General features: G+C 31.9%; 1 protein-coding gene across 4 annotated transcripts in view; it reads right to left on the bottom strand.

Moving 5' to 3' along the window:
• Positions 1 to 20,780, bottom strand: part of LOC148274536 (zinc metalloproteinase nas-4-like) — a 29,071-nt gene that overhangs the window by 1,221 nt on the left and 7,070 nt on the right. For all 4 annotated transcript variants that reach the window (XM_088236959.1, XM_088236958.1, XM_088236957.1 and 1 more), the window contains 5 exons: positions 12,121 to 12,294; positions 8,068 to 8,262; positions 7,664 to 7,773; positions 6,224 to 6,413; positions 2,343 to 2,479 (listed from right to left, as the gene is read on the bottom strand). In XM_088236959.1, coding sequence (XP_088093085.1) covers positions 2,343 to 2,479; positions 6,224 to 6,413; positions 7,664 to 7,773; positions 8,068 to 8,262; positions 12,121 to 12,283 — 795 coding nt within the window. In that variant the 5' untranslated portion in view covers positions 12,284 to 12,294. The remainder of the gene's footprint in view (positions 1 to 2,342; positions 2,480 to 6,223; positions 6,414 to 7,663; positions 7,774 to 8,067; positions 8,263 to 12,120; positions 12,295 to 20,780) is intronic.

Below are 20,780 nucleotides of genomic sequence, written 5' to 3' on the forward strand. Positions count from 1 at the left end.
CGCAGAAACCTCAGGTAACAACTGTCATTGTGCCAATGTATTGCGTATATATAGTGTTGCTGTATGGAGTTGAGGGTTGGACTATTAAAGTTTCAACGATGACCAAAATTAAGGCCTTCGAACTTTGGCTGAGCAAAATAATGCTTCAAATATCATAGACTAATCGTATCTCCAATGAAGCGGTTTTAAGCATTATGCACAAAGAGAGGGAGTTACTGATTACTGTCAAAAGAAGCTTCATACTTTGGTCACATATTCTGCAATGAGAAGTATGCCCTTCTTCAACTGATTACGGAAGGAAAGATTGGCAGGGTATGGGACGGAAAAGAGCATCATGGCTCAGAAATTTCAGTCGGTGGTTCGGTGTGGCGGATGCAGCAGCGCTGATTAGACTGCCCCAGGATCGTGATAAATTCAATGAAACCATTTACCCCTTTTCCAACAGTGTTCATAAAAACTAGTGTCTTTCTTCAGTTTCGCATATCAATATCATTTTTTTTAAAACTAATTAAGCGAAAATTTAATATTTCTTCACTATCAAACCGCGAAAATAACAAAACAAAGAAACTTTAAAAGCTTTCATTGTACCCCTCACTGCAGTATTGTCAATTTGTGATCAATCAAATAGACATGGCCAGCACAATCACCCTTTTCTAATTTCCCAGTATGACAGTGAAGGAATACAGTGTTAGTTCCGAATTGAGACCGCGGGCGCACGCTCCAGATCCCGCCTCGGAAATGAAGAAGGGGATAAAAATAAACTTACTGTTCTGCAGAATAGGGCTATAAGAGTAATTAAAAAAAAATAAAAATACACCAGAATAAAGTTGATGCTGAAACAAGCAAAAATTATGACAGTACGTCAGCTAATATATTTTAATGTAATGTTTTTTGTTCATAAAATGATTAATGGTTATACCTCAAAAGAGTTGACTCGAAAGGTTTTTTCTAATCAATGTGAACACATATATAAAACAAGAAATAAACATGAAGTAAGACTACCATTTCGTAGGAAAACAAGTACACAGAACTTATTGATGCACCGAGCTGTACAGTTATATTATAAGGAAATACCATTAGAAATAAGAGAGCAAAAAAATATTATTTCATTTAAATGTCAATTAAAAAAACATGTGTTTAGCAGATAAGCTTTAAAAAGTAATCTTATTCGTGTTAGCTTTATAGAAGTTTGATTTTTAAGTGTACGTATATCGTTTGAAAAATGTTAATAATTAGTATATGTTTTAATAATAATTAGATATAAGTTAATATTAGGACATTCATTTATTTTGTTTGTACTATTGAAAGATAAAATAAAATATTAAAAAAATAACTAAAAAGAAGAACGTAGTAATACAAACAAATCAAACAACGACAAAAAACGAACTCCAGCGAAATGACTTCTCGTCATAATACTGAATCCTTCGCAAAAACCATTATCCTAATACCAACAGTAGAAACAATCCTATGCAAAGACCCTAATCGTCCTAAAAATCTTTTAGACCTTAGAGCAGACGAAACGGGTCCTAGAGCATGGTCGGCGCGTGGTTCTCTTGAGTTAGTCTACTATTTAGGTTTGTAATTTACCACTTCTCTTCTATGGGACAAGAACAACACAGACAGACAAGAGTTCAGTTCCGACAACCGATGCTAGTACCCAAGTATATATTATTTTATCTTAAACTGATTTAGTACTCATGGTAGGCCTTTACCCAGTTCCTCTCAATTTTCCACCCATTCCCTCACAAAATATAAAAATGCTTTAACGTTAGTTGGATTAGCCAATAAACTTGGATTCCACATCGGCCTCGTCACCGCTTTCAAGCCATTCAGCATGTTTTTCCTTTCAGTATCTAAAATCGGGCAATGCCATAGGATATGTTCAGCCGTCTGATGGGGCTCCCGTGATGAATTCAGAAAGATGGTCGCCAACCACCGGTAGGAGCGGGAAAAGAAGAAGACAAACCACTGCCATAAAGCGGGGGTGATACGGTTGACTTGGCCATGGACTGCGAATGCCTCCTAAGAGCCTTAACCACGCTCGCCTATTTTACAAAGCATCAGGTTCTTGACGTCTTGGACGTTTACTGTCAACTGTTCGTCGGCAGTTCTTGTCAGAACTACGGGACGCGAACCTGACTTGGGAGGATGCGCAAGAGTTGGTAGCCGACAGAGATGCCTGAAGGATCTTCGTCGGCACCATATGCTCCAATTAGGGAGCAGACATGCAATGATGATGATGTTCTCTTCATTCAGAATAAAACGGACACCATTTATGTTAATATTCAAAAGAATATAAGTTTTAGAGAAATACATTATGCAAATAAAAAAAAAAATTTTACCTGCAGTGGAATGATTGTCTTGTTGCCATCGATGCTAAAGGCATACTGTGAATAGTGAAGGATGCTCCCGTAATCGTATGGCACATCATAGTTGTTGGCTTGGGCCGATGTGAACTTCCGGAAGTCATTTACAGCAGCTAAAAAAATAATAAAATTACAAGATCAAATGTATTGTATTAGCTATGTGCATTTTTTTATTACAGCTTAAGTGTATTTGTTGCACAAAAATCCATAGTTAAAATCTGTACCTTAAAGCTGAAAAGCTCAAATTATATTTTTTTCAAAATTAGGTTATGAATGTTTAAAATTTTATTTTTTTAAATAAATTTCATAAAAGGTACATATTTAAAAAAAAATTCTATTCAGATCTACTTTTATAAACCTAGTAAATGTTATCACTGTAACTCTCCAAAAAAATAGACTAACTCTTGTGCTTGGAGAGTGATTTACACTGTTATAGTTATTTATTTATAAGACTTTATATAATTTTAAATAAACAAGTACACGAAGAAAATAAAACAAAGGATATATAAAGAAAAAAAATATAAAACAATAATACATTCATTCTAATTAAAATTTAATGAAGTTTTTACACATGTTAAAAAATTACTTTGGATTTACTTTAAATTTATTTATTGATATATTATTTTTAATAGTTTTTAGTTCGTTGGGGAGATAATTATAATTTTTTACACCTTTGAAGACAAAGCTATTTTGACCATGACTTGTGTGGAATTTAGGAATTTTAATATTATGTTCATATATTCAGATTCTATCAATGGTAAAAACATCGGAGTCCTCCGGTATACCACGATTGAAATAGCTTGTTCTAAAACACCGGTAGAGCAGTAATAATGCTCATGCTATGCTTTCAACAAAATTCAACGCTTGCTGGTATTAAAGCAGTGGATACTGAATAAATTCCACAATTTTTATAACAAACTACCTCTGACGCAGCGAGGGATTTTGCACAAGATTGATACCCGTATGCAGAGACAAACCTTACGGTGAGGAAAGTACATTCTATTGTCTTCACCTTCGGGTTATTCTCTGAATTTGAAATTATAATGTACTTTCCTCACCTTAAGTTTTGTCTCTGCATACGGATATTAGTCTTATTATCAAAATCAACCATACTGAATTATTATGTCATTTATTTTGCCATTAATTTCATTGTTTTACTTTATTTTTTTTTCACATAATGCTTACTTTCAATTACTGTTTTATTGCTATTAATATCATTTCATTAAATTTATATTTACTTTCTATTTTCATTAATAATTAATGTTTTAATTGATGGCACGTAATTCAATGTTTTTGCTCAAGAAAATTTTAGGAATAAATGGTTTTTTATTAAATATTCTACATTACTTTTTATACTAAAGTCCGAGGAAGAATTAGGGCGAGGGCCGGGCGTCAGGCGGTTAGAACAAAAAATAATGAAGTCCCATAGTTATTTGATGGCCCATACTTTAAATGTTTTTTTTCTTATACATTATTATCAAAAACCTATAAACAATTTGAAAAAAAAACAGCAATAAATTGTGTTTTTACTTCAAGAGATACATTTGAAGCAGTTTTACAACTTTATTTTTATTCTTATCAAAGTCAAATGTTTGAGTTTGCACATTGACATATTGATATGCTCTGAGCCCTCAACAATGAAGACACTTAACTCATGCCCAAACGTTCAGTCATATCCAGCGCGTATGTAGTCGTTCTTCGACCAGGCGCGAAGTTCAGAATCGAAACCAAAATGTCGGCTTATGTCACGAAAGCGTGTATTTTTTTCGAATAAACATTGTAAAAAAGATTGTGTAACTTTTGATTGGCAAATGTTTGCTCACGAGTGATTAACAAAGCTTAAAACATTTCATATTCAAATGTAAATGTTATTTGAAGTAAACGTCAAACTACGCCAAGTGGCGCTTCTGCGAAGCTCTTCTTACTTACAGGGCTGCACTGATAGGAATGCGTTTTTAGAATATAATCAATGTAATTTAATGTTATTTTTGCATTCTCCAAAATCCAGTGAAAAGATAAATGGGTAAAGATTATAAGGAATTTAAGAAAATAATCTGATTGGAATCCACCAAAACCTAATTTTGATTATGTTAATATACAAATTTTTTTATATCGCAAAAATGAGTATAATTTTTTATTTTTTTACAATATACATGCGAGGTAAAAGAGAGTATTCAAAAATTAAAAATAATAACATGGCATTTAAATTTTTTTAAAAAAGAAATGAGGTTTGTCAGCAGGTGGGATAGAGAGGATATGAAAGGAGGTAATGAAAAATACACCACAATACCCAGACCAAATGAGAAAAAAATCTTTCTGGTTTTTTTTTTGCCACTGGCGGGAATCGAACCCGCAACGCCAGTTTCAAAGTTGACCGTCTAACCAACTACGCCTGCGCCTGTCTGGCTGAAATACATATTAACTGGAAGAATTTATTTCAGTGCCCGAAATATGTTTACTTGAACACGGAATTGTTAAGTAATAATTTAAATCGTATTAGTAATAGATCCGATAGTGTACTGTCAGTTCCAGGATGCAGAACTAAGTTCGCACAGAGGCACTCCTTACATGTTGGTACAAGATCCTTCAATCTTCTAACTAAGGAACTAAAAAACATTAAATCACTGGTACAGTTTAAAGTAGGTTTGAGGTCTTGGATTAGCATGAAAGGAACATATAAATACACCCTTTAAAAAATAAAAAAATAATTAAAATTAAAAATAAAAGCATACTGCAAATAAATCATGTTTTCGTAATATCAGCATATGTTAGTTTGGTTTTTCTTTTATTTTTCTTTTCTTTTCTTTTCATAGTCATGTCGTACCATATTTATATAATATAAAGTTTTTAATAATTAAAAAGGAATGGCCCACGCTCAGACGCTTAAGTACGTATATGTGGGCATTTTTTCCAATTTATGTAATGGCTAAATTTTAAGATGTATTTTCCTAAAGTGTATTTTTGTAATTATATTTTTACATAAATAATATATGTATGGAAAAATAAACAAATATAAAAAAAAAAAAAATAGTTTTCAAAAATCCCACAAAGGCATGGTCAGTTCGTCGGTATCTTAGAAATGTTTATTAATTCTTTACTTCTATAATGAATAGACAGGTATAATATAAGAAAGAGAAAATAAAATATTTAGGGTCGTTGAATGCAGCCCTGGTGTAATTAATAAAACGTAACCCTTTCTTCCCTTTTTTGTGTCACTACTTTTCAAATATTTTACTCTATAGGGCAGGGCGCGGCGCGTCTCGTATGTTTTAGTATTTTAATTTAATAATAATAATAAAATCTTTATTTGGTCTAAAAAAAAATCACATTTACATACCACAAAATAACATAATACACAATTTATACATTAGAAAAAACATTTATGAATTATACCTTTTTTACTGATAATATTTCATTGATCCCAAACTTACAAAATTTTCCTTCTTTTAAAAAACACGCACTATCCTGGATTCAAACTAAAGATATTAACTCTTTTTTTCTACGATATATTTTGTTGTTCTTTAATAATAAGGAATATTTTATTGTTTTTTTTTTTTATATTTTCTATTTTTTTTCTAATTACTATAAAATAAAAAAGTACTTCATTATCTTTTACAAAAAAAAATCTTTTCTCTTTCTTAATAATAAAAAAAATATTATCCCTGCCTATTTATTATAGGAGCGAAAATTCATAAACATTTTTTGGATACCCACGAATAGGCCATGCCTTTGTAGGATTTTTTTGTTCACTTTTTTTACTGTTAGTATGTACTTTATTGCAATGTAATTATCCTTAATTTTTTGTATACTCTGTTTTACCTCTCATGTACATTGAAAAAAAAAAAAAAACTGGTTACCTGGGAGAATCTTAGGCCAGTTGATGGATACATAGCTGTCTCTGTTGTGAGTACTGTGCATGTGGAAAAATCCAACAGCGTGCAGTAACTCGTGGACGAGGATCCCGTTGAGGAAGCAGCCAGGTTCAAAGTTGACGTCTTGCGGTCCTCCGTTCATGCCAATGTAGGAAAAACAACCCGGGTCGTTTCCCTAAAACATATAGTTAAAACAAAAAATGACTTTGATGGGTCTATAGGATTTGCTGGGTTGTGGTAAGGAGCCCCTACAAAAGAAAAGTACATTGATGAGCTAGGAATAAAAACGGCATCGAAATAAATAGTATGAACTAAACTGAACCAAGTGAACAGGACTGAACTAAATGAACTGAACTGAACGATGTCGATGTGACTATTCCCTGCAGTATTTTATGTATAATGAAGGCTAGAAACTGTAATAAATATGATTTAATAAACTTTTTTTTAAAACGTGAAATACTTGAGTTTTTATTATTTACTCAGATAAATGAATTTTTAGACCGATTCCTAAAAGTCGTAAATAACTTGTGCTGGAAAAATGGAAATCGTGTTGTGGTAGAATGGGATTTGAACCTCGCACTTTTGGTCTGTGAGTCCACAACACATTTAACATATTATAAGCCGAAAAAAGGCCGCTATAAAAATTAAAAAACAGTAATATTGTTTTGGCTCCCATTAAAAATTAAAAATTTTCTAAGTTTTAATTCTGGTAAATATGACCAATAATGGTAAAAGCGTTAGTAATTTATTTTTTCAATGGATTTTTTAATTTAATTTAATTTATTTGTTTATTTTATTTATTCACAAAAATACATAGGTACTAAAAAAAAAATAATCATAAAAGTATCCCAAACTCTATGAAGCCAATGGCCCTGTGTTGAGGGGGGATACAACATAATGGAAAGTGAAGAACGTACATAATTAAATTATATCAAAAATAAAATATCATTACATAAAAAAACACATATTTCAAAGAGCATCTGGACAACACGCTTAATAGTTTATAAATCTATGCAATATCTCGCAGCAGTCTCCTGCAATGGTCTCTTTTCTTAGACAGAATCCGGATTTGTAAACTCTTTCTGCAAATGGCTTTCGTTTTGGAGAACTGAATATGTTCATCCAAGACACTGTAGACTCTTGGGGCCACAATAGAGAAACTCCTTTGAGCAAACGTCGTACGTGTTTTTGGAATGAAATAATTTAAATTAGAGGAAAACCTCGTACGAGCGTTTTGCTGGGATCTGCTCTTGTAGATCCATGACCAGAAATGTGTCAATTTTTTTTTTAAATTGTCTAATGTCCAGTACCTTTATGAATTGAAACAATGTCTCAGATGGGAATGTGGGGGACAACGCAGCATCACTCTTAGTATTATTTTTTTTACGTTTATTTTATTATTTTTATTTTACGTTTTGTACTTACTTTGATAGTCAAATAATTTGTATTTGTGAGTTTTCTTTTCTCAAACTTAACACAAGAAACGGCTGATATATTATTCATGGCTTTTGTGATAGCGGTCACTTGAGCAGGAGCTGAAAGTATTTTAACAATATTGTACGACGTATAATAAAATAACAACAAACAACATAAATAACAAAAACAAAATAAATTGCAACTCAATATAAGCAAATGTCAAGCGATAATGTGTATTCGGCCGGTGATCAAAGTGTTAAAATTTACTTGCAATTTTACAGGTGGAGTAGTTTTTGTTAACTTGATTGTGAATGTCACAATACCCAAAATGTACATACTATCCAAGATTGACCAAATAAGCAAACGAATAATAGTTATAATATATTTATAAGAATTTTTTTTCATTGTCTTACTAAATGTGCTGCTGATTATGTACGGAATAATCTTCGAAGGCCAGAGTCTGGTTGGCGCTATCATGGCGTTTCTCATTCCAGAAGCGTCATCGACTATTGACTGTATCTGATCAGGGTTCAGGAGTATATCGCCTTCGAATTTGCCACTTCTTTCCCAAATATTCTGCTTTGAAGCCAGCAGATTGTTGAGCGGTGCTAAAAAACAAACAGTTTGCATTCCTTACTCTCTTTTATTTAATAAAATGTATTTCAGTTCTTTGGATATTTGACATGGATACCCATCTGGGTAACAGGCCGAAGAGGTTTATGCTTATCGCTAGTATGGAGGGAAAAAGGGAGGAGCATTAGCATGCTAGATCTACTAGATTTGGACTGTGAAACCCTTTTTTTTTTTTTTTTTTTTTTAACATTTTTTTGGTTCGTGTACCTGCACACAAAAAAATGTTATAAAAAATCTGGTAAAAATATGAGTAAAAATAAATTGCAGAGTCATCTGCAGGCGTTTACTAGTACTTAATTCAACTCGGCTGATGAGTCTTAACTACATAAAATAAAGTAATCTGCTAATTAAATACTTAACTTCAATATCAATGCATAGATGGCGCTTCCAACTCGCTTGTGGATGGGTTCTTGATTCGTAGCATGTATACAAAAACCAAAAATGTTACCTAGTGTGGATATTCGCTAAATAAGCGTAATGGGGAATGTTGTAGTACCTACATAAAGTGGCCACTTAACCCAGCTAATGACAGGTCATAAGCCCTGTAAACGCTCGAATATCCATAATCCTGAATCTTGAATTTGAAAAAATTCTACCTCATCTCTGTAGGGATATAAATAAAAAAAATAAAAAAAAATGTGAAACCCTTCTTAGTGACTGGAGCCATCCACTTGGGCAAGTTGTTAGAAAGCCAAAGAGTATAGTTGACAGGGTTAGATAAGGAACAGCCTGAGGAAGTTTGCCCTGGTCTTCAGCGTAGATGTATTGTTAAACATATCCACCCCTTGAGTCATAGTTTGATTTGCCAGAAGGTTCGTTCTACCCTTGTGAATTTTTCCATAAATTTCCAAGAAACAAGGGTAGTCCACAACGTTGAGGATCTAGAATACCATAGACGCTACTATTTCGTTCGTGAGTCTGGAATGAGATCTCTTTCAGTAATTCTTCATGGTTCATTATTTAGGATATGTTTTTTGTTCTTTTTTCAAAGAAATATTATCGTTCTTGTAATTTAACAATGTTTTGTGTATGTCTAAATGTTTGTAGACAGGCTGAATTTCCTCCCTAGGGAGTTATTAATATCTAAATTGGTTGCAGCAGAGAGAAACAATATTTTGAGAAGGGAATATGGAAGACTAGACCTTTACAGGGCTTATGATCTGTCATCAGCTGGTTTTCATTCATTCATTTATTTATTAGTTTATACATACAATGTTACAAAATGGCACAAAAAACACTCTGGCAAATTCTGCTAGTACTAGGAGTAGGCTCAGTATATGAAGGGTCGGCAAGCCAGAAATATTAATACGCCTAATGTTGCAATCGGTTCCTATATGGGCAAATGCCTGTTCTAAGAAACCGATTTGTTGCGGCAAATATGGTTTACGAATATTTTTCCTATAAATAAAAAAACAATATTGATATTTTACACACTGTATAACATTCACTGGAAGTCAAAGCATTCATTATAGCCCTGTAAATGCCTAGACTCCCATATTCCGTATAAAGTCAAAGATTCCCATATTATATGTACGTAGATTTCCTTACATATTCCCTTCTCAAAAGGTTTTCCATCTTTGTTAGAACAAATTCAGATGTTAATAACTCCCTAGGAAGAAAATCCAGCCTGTCAACCAACATGCTCAAAACTTTGTTGGTTAAAATAACTAGGAAAAGATGAAGCCTAAAATTTGAGAAATGGTTTTCAGGCGTTGCCTAGTAGGTGAATTGTGCCAGACGGGTGAATCTCATCCACAAAAGTTTCAGCTCTTTTACTTTTCAAAAGTTAACAGATGGAAGAGTTGAAGAAATGCGTATGTTTAAACAAAGGCAGAACGGAGAATGTTACATAGTGTGTAAAATAGCCATTAAACCAGCCAATGACAGGTTACAAGCCATGTAAATGCCTAGACTTTCATATTTCCTTCTCAAAAAAATTTCCGTCTCTTTGGCAACAAATGTAGTTTTTATGAATAACCCATGAATTTCAATTTTGGTGGCCATTTTCAACGAATTGTTAATAACTCACTATTAGGAAATGGAAATCAGGTTAGAGTAGGGTGTGATTCGAGCCTCGGACTTCTGATCCGTGAGTCCGCAACACTGGCCACGGGACCACAATCCGATTCAATGAATATTTCATATATCTTTCTTGGAGACATGCATTATCGACAGAATCAAGAAAGGGGTGCTGCGTTGGTTTGGACATGTAGAGCGAATGGACAGCGAATGGACAGCGAAAGAACGGCTAAAAAGATCTACGATGCAAATGTTGATGGATGCAGAAAACGAGGAAGACCGAGAAAGACATGGCACGATCAAGTCCATCAAATACTTGAAGATGGACAAGTCAAAAGTAGGAATAATCATGAGAATATATATGAATGTAGAGGAAGCGAGGTCTGTATCCCAAGATAGAGTGTTATGGCGTTCTATCCTCTCTGCCTACTACGGGGAAACGGCGTGATGGTTTGTTTTGTTTTTTTGTTGTTTTCTCGGATTGCTAGAGATATTTTTTTCTAAATTACCACTATTTGATTAATATGGTTGAAATTTTAGATATTCACCTGCATATTCTAGTTTTGACCACACAAATTCATTCAACATATATTAATTAAGATAATAACATGTGTATACCGGAGCCGTGTAAACACGTGATTATATGTAGAAATTATAACGAACTCAGTATTGATGTAGACATTTTTAACTGCACGTTGCATTTGTACAGAAAATTTCTTCATGGGGTCGATTATTTGGGATAGTTGCTGAATGTACATCTTGACTGGTTTATGCTATGCATATGTGCCGCATGTAATGTATATGTTTGTATATGTTTTATATGTGCGTTCATGTGTGTGCGTGGATGGCTCGGAGTGTACATTCGGTATTTTTATTTATTTTAATTTATTACCTCCATGGAAAACGCAAATGTCAACAATTATCTTTTTTTCACTTAAAATTCTTATTTATTTTTTATTTTTTGTCACATTTAATGTTTATATCTTTTTAATTTATGAAAACTTAATTGGTCTTTTTATGTTAAAAAATTGTTGTTTTTAATACTGATTTTGTATGACTGTATGTTTTCTAAATAAAATAAAATAAAAAAAATAAAAAAAAATAAAATATAACCACGCGTTGTGTCCCGGTTCCGTGTTTTCACGTGGTTTACCAGCTGTCTAAAAAAGTGCATTTTTTTGACATCTGGTGACTTTTATTAGTATTTTTTCACTGCTAGTGAACCACGTAAAAACACGGGACCGGGACACACAGCGCGGTTATTATAATCACGTGTTTACACGGCTCTGGGATACAAAGCACAAAACAGGAGTGAGACCCTGTTTACGAGTATGTGCGAACATTGCAATGGGCAATGTGGCTCTCCATAAAGGCCAATGTTGGCAAAACTATCATACAAAAATGACTTATCGAATTGTTTTAAATAAATTTGAGAAGTTTCAATCGATTTAACTGAGTATTTTCATAATTATGACACTTTTAAGAAACCCTTCACAAAGCATGAAATTTCACAAAAATGGGCCGGGCACTGGGTAAATTAGTTTTAATCACAGTATTTTACTGGTGCTCAAAGTGTTTATGATAAAGTAAGGGAAAACACAACAGCCTGAAAAGATTTGTGCTAATTAAAAAAAAAAGAAAATACCAAAATGCCGAACCAAGGAACCAATAGTCCAGTCAAAGGACAACTAGAAGAGTATGGTCAGAGTAAGAGCTGGTGATTAAGATCGCAGCTCTTATGAGAAAGAGATAATTGGGATAATAATTTTAAAAAATCTAATTAATAACAAAAAAATGAAGAAGAATCAACTCACGTGTATATTTTCCATTACCAGACGAAACTAGGAACGTTTTAAGCTCTGCGGTATCAACGCCCGTTAGAGGATTTTCAGTAGTTGCTTTGAACCAATTCAGTATTCCTGACTGAACATAGGAAACTCCGAAAAGCAATGCGAGGAAGTATTTTAGGAAGATCATCGTGCATAATTCTGAAATGCAAAAAGAAATTTGTTAATATTTTGGAATTTTTTTTAATGTGCAGATAAATACAAAGTAATAGAATAAAAAACATGAGTTATTGAATAGATGAACGATTGAAATAATGTATTTAAATGTGTAATTTAAATAATAAATAAACAATGTATTCGTTTATTATAATAGGTAATAGTCCTTCCTTACTCTTATGTCGGAGTTATCATTAAATGTCCATGGCTACAGCACCCGTCACACGTAGAGCTCTCTATTTTATATGCCAGCAGTTCGTACGAACTATGCACAGAACTCTCCACTTTAGCTCGTAAATATATTTTTAATTTCCCCTTATTGATCCGTTTGATTGTAATAAATTTAAATTTAAAATGCGTGTTTTAAAACACACTTTTTTGTCTTATACTTAGTTTCTATAATTGTATTTTATTTTATTTTTAATTCTTAACTTTTTATATATTTTTATATTTTTGACACTTGTGCAATAATATTTACACAAATTTCTACCCTCATTTCAATATAACACCCACTCAGCTACCTTCTCACACACTTACACTCACACAAACACACTAGCATGTATTGTACGAGTATTTGATGTATTTTTGTGGATATCTGTCATTGTTTTTTTTATCTATATATTTTAGTTGTTATGTTTTTTTTTTCATGTGTTACTGTTGATATCCCCAACAAATAAAATAAAAAAAATAAAAATCTTGTATAATAACAGTACTTAATATGGGTGCGAATCTTGAGACTTTACCAAAACTCAAAACACCAAATTTTTGAGTTTTGAGACTGAGAGAGGGGAATATTAGGCACAAAGTGGTTTGATTTTATGACTAATATTGAAGTCCAAGAACGGACGCAGCAGTTTTTTAAAACAAGCTTAGTTGCACGTGGGGTTCGTCACAATTTTTTTTGAAGTTTATTGATTAATGAACTTTGAACTTATAAATCAATCAGTTTTTGCTACTGTTTGTGTAATTGAAATTTCGGTCATGAGGATTTAGACAAGTAAAAAAAGTTTTTTAGTATGAACAAAATCGATAGGAAGCACGTCGGTCATGAAAATGGTTTTCGGCTATGTGGAGGGAGTGACACCACTGTAACATTTCGTTGTTTCTGAACTTGTACCCAAAGCGAAATACTTATCACCTTCACATTCATGTAACAGTGATTAAGATGATAAGTCTACAAAAATTTGGATAAACTGAAAATATTGTACATTTTTTTGTAAAACTGTATGTCTTTCTTACCTTTACACGGCACAGATTGTTGTGAATAATATCAAATATTTATTCCAATTTATACAAAATTTACGAGCAAAAATTTCCACCGCAAAATTAATCTTTACCAAAGCCTAAAGCAGGCGCAAGCAACATTTTCCTTGTCTGGGGCCGGATTGCCATTCTTACCCAAGGCTTATATGCTCTTGTATATGACCACATTTCTGATTATCGTAGGCAACTGAAACGGCTCAAAATTAGACAGCGGAGAGACCATCACTTCCTCTCAATTCTGTTCAATGTACTTCATAGTCCTAACGCTCCTATATACCTGTGTGAAAAATTTCAACGCTTATCAGTTCATGGTTTACCTCTTCGTTCTCATTCTCAAGGCACTCTCTAAATACCCATACACAATTCCTCTTTCTTCTCTAACTCGTATAGTGTCCATGCGGCTCGACTGTGGAATCATCTCCCATCCACCATCAAAGACGTTACTACATTATCTCTGTTTAAATCACGTCTGAAGAAACATCTCCTTTCTCTTCCTTAATCTCTCCTCCTTTCCTTTTTTCTCTTTCCGCTTTTTTCCTTTTCCCCATTGAGTAATAGTTTTGATTTAAGGTAATTTATAAACAAATACGTTTATTTCTATTTTTATATATTTTTAACTTATAAATCTTTTTTTTTTCTATTGAATATGTTCTGTAACTTGAATTATAAAAATAAAACTTTTATTTTATGGGTTGGTTGGAAGAAATTGCCATTTGGCAATAAGCCCGCCAACGTACAAATAACATTATGTACAAAAAGTTAAATAAATAAATAAATAAATTATATACCGTATTGCCATCAGAACTGGAAGAAATAGATTAAGGGTGACAGACACATTGACTTTATACAGTATACTGAAGTGCACTGACGGTGGATAAATAAAATTAGTAATTTGAAATTCCAATTAACACAAACTATTTATAAACAAATAGCTTAAATCCATAATTCAAATGGGTAGTAGGTTCGTAGAAGTAAGCTCCTGACAAACATAACTTCCAGAGGGGGTGTACCTAAAATACACAAAAAAGCCATGTTGCATATAACACTAGCACCCCAACTAACAAGTCTTACTCCCATGCACGCGCGTAAATTATGTCGACTTTTCATGGGTCCATAGTCAAGTTTTTTTGGATTTGGTTGTGGCTTGAGTTTTAAAATTATGTAAAAAAATATACGATCGAAATTCCTCACTTTTGCGGGCCGAATCCACACGTATCGCGAACCGAAGGTTGCGCACATGCGTTAAACAGTTATTGTAAAAACTTGTTTACTGTATTTAACCCTATATACAAGTTATGTTACTGATTTGAAAATATGAAAATTAGAAAGTCGGACAGTAAAGGTCGAACCGTACTACAGGGTCGCTGCACTTTGTTATTTAAAAAAAATATTATATATATTTATTTATAATCCCTTAATTTAATTAATTAAACCAACTATTTTTCCTTGTTTTGTCCCTATTTCAGTTTCAGTGCTGCAGAGCAGCGTTTATTTAATAATTAAAACATACATAAAAGAATTTGTTACCACTAAGTCTAAAGGCTTTTCGGTAGGACACATTTTTTTTTTATGACAGGTGTATATTACATTTATTTTATTCATATTTTACAAATTTATTTTTAAAAAGGCACTATATAGTATAAGAAGATATTTCGACACATATTTGTTTAATGAATTATTATTTAAAATATCTTATACCCAAGCTTAGTAATACATCATATTCAATTTTAATATAAAAATTCCAGCTGAACACAGATTTTTATATGAAAGCTAAAATATGTTCAACCCAATATAACAGAATTTTTATAGGATAATAAATAAATAAATGGCTTGCTATCTATTTTGTCTCTTCCTACTTCATAATCTACTTCGTTCTGAATTGAATTAAAAATGTTTTATTATCATTATTTTTTTATATTTTTCTTATAAGGTCTTAAAAAAGTACAAACATGGTACAAGAATATCTTATATTAACGTATATCTAATTATCATTATAATAAATACTATTTATTTTGTGTCAATAGGTTATTAGGCTTTGTTACTATTTTAAATAAAAAACAGTTTCAACTTATTAAAGCAATATTATATTTTAAAAATACAGGTGTACTGTTTTTTGTTTGCACGTCATAACATAAAAAAAATTAAAATATGATAAGTATGACAAATATTGATAAGAAATCGATTTGACTTATTTAGCTTTTCTGTATAAATTAACAAAACGGCACGTGAATTATTATCGAAATCATATCTTATTTACACCTAATTTATTTATTTTTATTTTTAAATCACATAATACAAAGTGTTTTACAAGTATAATACGTTGAATTATATTCCCCGGAGTTACAAAACTCAATTCGGAACATAAATAATATTAACATTAAAAAATTACACATATTGAGAACAACAAAGAAACAAAGCAAGTTTAGCACCTTTATAACTAAATACAGCACAACAATAAATCCGCCAAAAACCTTTTATTTATTTATTTATATATACGCCCAACGGGAATTTTTATGGACACATTTATGCACAGAAAATTTTTATAAAAAAATTAGAAAGACTCAATGGTTTATAGTCGACTTTGTGAGAGTGGGAGCGGGAGAGAGGTGTTTATAATTTAATTTGATTCAGTTATCGTTTGAAAGAAGACAATTTGTTATCAAAGAAATCAAGACTGGTATGTTTGTTGGCAGACCTAAGAATTCTGGGCATAGGGGAATGAAAACCATAGTTAGTTCTATGGTTATCGGTATGAAAGAGTATGTTTTGTATGAGGTTTCTAGTTGGGATATTTAATTTTATTGAATTCAGTAGTTCAGGCGCATCAAAGAGTGAGTTGGGAATTTTAAATAGGACTATTAGATCGGATTTATTTCGACGGTCTTGAAAAGAAGATATATTCAAGGTAGTTTCGAACTTATTATACGTATATAGGTGTCTGGATAAGCCCAACCTCCAGCCTATCTTTCTCAAAAATCGATGTTGAACTGATTCAATATTCTTGATGTGAACATCATAATATGGAGACCAGACAACAGAGGAATACTCTAGGTGCGGGCGAACTAGAGAACAGAAAAGAGTTTTCAGCGTGTTTTCTTACTCAAGCAGAATAAATATATAAAAAAACGCTTTTCAGAATAAAAAAAGTGGTGAATCTACTAAGGGAGATAAGGTTATTAACATCACATGCCATTCAGATGATGGAATTAATTACTCATAGCGCATTACGACGTTCCACCAAACCCTAAAGTAATAACCGAATAGGGTCGCCCATACGGAGATAAAGCATTATAGGATTAATTACTACGAAGTTAGCCACAGGTTACAGCAATACAACGGGCCGTAGGTACTAAGGCTGAGAATTGCGAGCGCTAACTGAAACCGCCCATTACACGTTTGTCGTTAAACTAAAAACCAAACAAAAATTTAGAACGAATTATTACTCTGAGCACCAAATGATGTATATTTTTATTTCATTTAAATTATTTATTGACAATTTTTGATGGAATTCCATTGTAATGATGTTATAACTTATAATTACATATAAGTTATTAATTTAAAAAAAAATTCTTGGTACACTTCCACTTATTTATTTTGACCAATTAGCGCTTTCACCCTCTAATGGCCATCTTCAGACTGGTGAATATTATACAGTGTATGGATAATTTATATAAAACTAAATATTATCTTTATTGTAGGTACATTTAAAAATGAGTTGAAAAAAATACAATATGCAATATTGCAATGGAACAGATTAAGACAAATGATCGAAACACGTGTTGGCGGTGTACTTTAAGAGGATATATTATGAAATGTATTTAGTGTTTTATTACAATGTACAGGGTCTAACTAAGGGGGCTAATAAGGGTGAGTTTTTAAATTCTATCTGCTGATTTATTGAAATTCCACCGCTATTATTTTTTATTCTATTTATTTCTAAAATTTCTAATCTATCTAACTTTTGACCTTTATGTTCTACATGTAAAATTTTTATGTTTTTTTGTGGAAGTGTACCAAGTATTTTTTAAATTAATAACTTATATGTAAATATAAGTTATTAATACCATCCATATTCATATATACGATATCCACACTGTAGTAAAAAGTAGTTATCACGCGCCATTGTTCTTGAACTTTGCAACAATGGTGATTGGACTCATAAAGGTAATAAACCAAAATCAGTGATCGAACATCCCATTTCCAAGACAAACAAAAACTTTTTTTTTCCGAGTACCTTAGCCTTGTACATGACACGTAAGGCTACTAAATACAGGGGTCCAAATATATTTTTTTTTAAATATATATATAAGTTATTACATCAGTATATTTTTATGTTTATTTATTGTCATATTATTTACATGAAATAATACCATTATTCAACAATTATTAATATTGTTTTTTTGCAACAGAGAGGAAGATTTTTTTTGAAAATGTGTATGAAAGTCTAGACATTTACAGGATTTACGACCTGTTATTGGCTGGTTTAAGTGGCCATTTTACACACTGTGTAATATTCACTATTCTGCCTCTGTCCATATTTCCGCAACTTATACATCTATTGGCTTTTGTGAAATGAACAGCTGAAACGTTTAATAATGTAGGAGAGATCCCGAGACTTGCACCTGGAACGTTGAAATCACCTAACCTTAATTTAACAGATTTAAAATCACTGAATTTAGTTTACAAATATAGAACTGGATGCGGAAGAGAAGGGGGCACGGTAGCGATGATCGTATTGATAATATTTCTTAGGCCAGTTGGTTTAATGAAAAAAATATTTGGAAAAAGTCCAAATGTCTGAAGTCACGGCACCGCCGATACTCGAAAATGAACGCAGCCCGTTACTCAAACGTCTTCAAATCCAGGGCCAAAAAAAAAGTGACAAAAATTATTAAAAAAAAAAAAAAAATATGCAAAACAAAAGATAATAATAATGATAAAAATTTAAAATTTATAAAAAAAAATGAAAAATGAAAAAAATGATAAAATTAAAAAAAAAAAAAAAAGATAAAATAAAACGAAATAAAATAAAATAATTATTAATTATTTATGTAAAATAAAGTAAAATGAACATTTAAATTAACCGTAATGTAAAAATATTTATACCGCGACATTTTACAGAAAAACATTTAAAGGGCTCCCGACCTGTTATAAGCTGGTAAATATAAATAGTAACTACTGAATAATTTAAATACGTTAAATTCTATTTTATTCAACCGATTCAGATGCTGGATAGATCCACCTTAACCAGAAAAAAGTATTTGAATGATGAAATAACATGTTCTTACCTTTTACTCAGAAGAGACAATAATATTATATTATTGCGTGTAGGTACATAGGTTCAACCTATTTTTCAATAATTATTTTCCTTATTCTGATGATTAAATCATAATTTTTAAAAGTAATTATCATTATTTTTTATTTTAGGTTTTTTTTCAATATTGTTATTTATTAATATGTAGTTTATGTTTTTCCTGTTTTTAACATTTGTACTTATTTATTACTTTTTACAATGTACCTTTATATTATATGCATGTGTGGTTTATTTATTTTTTAGTATTACATGATCATCAATATTTTGAATGTTTGTGAACAGTTTTTAAATGCTTGTGACAGGTACCGATTTTATCCCTATAGATATAACTATGATTTTAAAATCATTGAAATTTAAAATTATTAATTTATTGAAACAGTACATGTCATATGAAACAAAAGAGTATTTATTCATGATGCCTTGGAAAAATATTTTTTAAATAGTAAATTCTCAGTTTGTGGGACCATTTTTAACGAGCTTTAAGTAACTCACGATTAGAAAATGGGAATCAAGTTGGGACAGAGTGGGGCTTGAACCACAATCCCACGAGATCACAACCCGATTCAAACCCAATAAAATTGCCAACGGCCAAGGATCTAATGCTGCGGTTTATCAAAAGAGAGGTTAGGTGAATCAGGGTAAGTGTGGCATATGAATTTAAGAGATGAATTAAAAATATTATTAAAAATGATTTTGAAAATTTTTGACAAAAATAATAATCTATCGACTCCAATTGAACGTAGTTATGTAAAAAGCAGCCAGCCATAGAATAGTGAAACTGACATAACGGCACTTTTGTGAAAAGAGTGAGTTAACAAATCTACACAACAAATGGAATGTTTTTGACTTCAACAAATGATAAACAATGAATACTACTTTTCTATATCACTTTTCTTTTATATCACAAACAAGAATTAAATTATGTATTTGACCAGTTTTCATGATTTTTAAAGCACCATAAGATTTTTCTAGTGCTTTTCTAGTGATTTTTAATTCAGCCTTATTTCAAAACAAAAAATAAAATTTTTCAAGATTGCTTCATTTAGAATATAAATTAATTCTTATGATTATTGGAGTCAGTGATAAAAAATATTTTTTTCTATAAGTTACACTAAAGCTAGGGTTTCCTAGGACAGCGGTGCCCGTATCTTAACGGCCGTATTGAACGGTGATGCGGGGGACAGCCGTCGTAACAGTAACTAGAGAGTGGTTTCCTAGGAAAACGGTTTTGATAACATTTATTAACGCAGTTTTCCTAGGAAACTACTCTCTAGTCACTGTTACGACGGCTGTCCCCCGCATCACCGTTCACTTTGTTATTTTAACTTTGTTAAATAGCTAATCTAATTCATGTTTTACATTTTGTAAAATGTTTCCCTCGGCACGCGACACCCCATTGAAGGAACATTTTTCTGTATAAAAAAAAGAATACAAACAATGTAAAAGTATAAATATAAATTAATGTGGAAGTGAACTCCCATATTCCCTTCTCAAAAATGTTTTTTCTCTCTTTTGCAACAAATTTAAATATGAACAACTCCTTAGGGAAAAAAATCCGCTAGTCTGCAAGCATTTGGACATACTCAAAACTTTGTCAAACATTATTTTTTGAGCTGCAGGTCAGCTCGCTGCTCAAGAACTTGAGGTAGAGTTTTGTCCCGGCTCAAAGATAAGCTAATATATTATTTCACGTGAATGTCGCGGGCTCAGCCGCGTAACGGTTATGGTAGTGAGCCTACAATACGGATCACACCGTTCGGCTCAAATAAATGTATGGTTCACCAAATCACCGCGAACGCGCTGAGTCAGCTGACCTGTCGCTCAATCTCAAATAACTATCGACGTGCTTATGAGCGATCACAATGAACATATTAATGAACATGCTTAAGTTATT

This window comes from Micrasema longulum, unplaced genomic scaffold, assembly GCF_059751315.1.
Source record: "Micrasema longulum isolate JH-2025_06_02 unplaced genomic scaffold, ASM5975131v1 h1tg001627l, whole genome shotgun sequence".
In the NCBI taxonomy this organism is placed as follows: Eukaryota; Metazoa; Arthropoda; class Insecta; order Trichoptera; family Brachycentridae; genus Micrasema; species Micrasema longulum.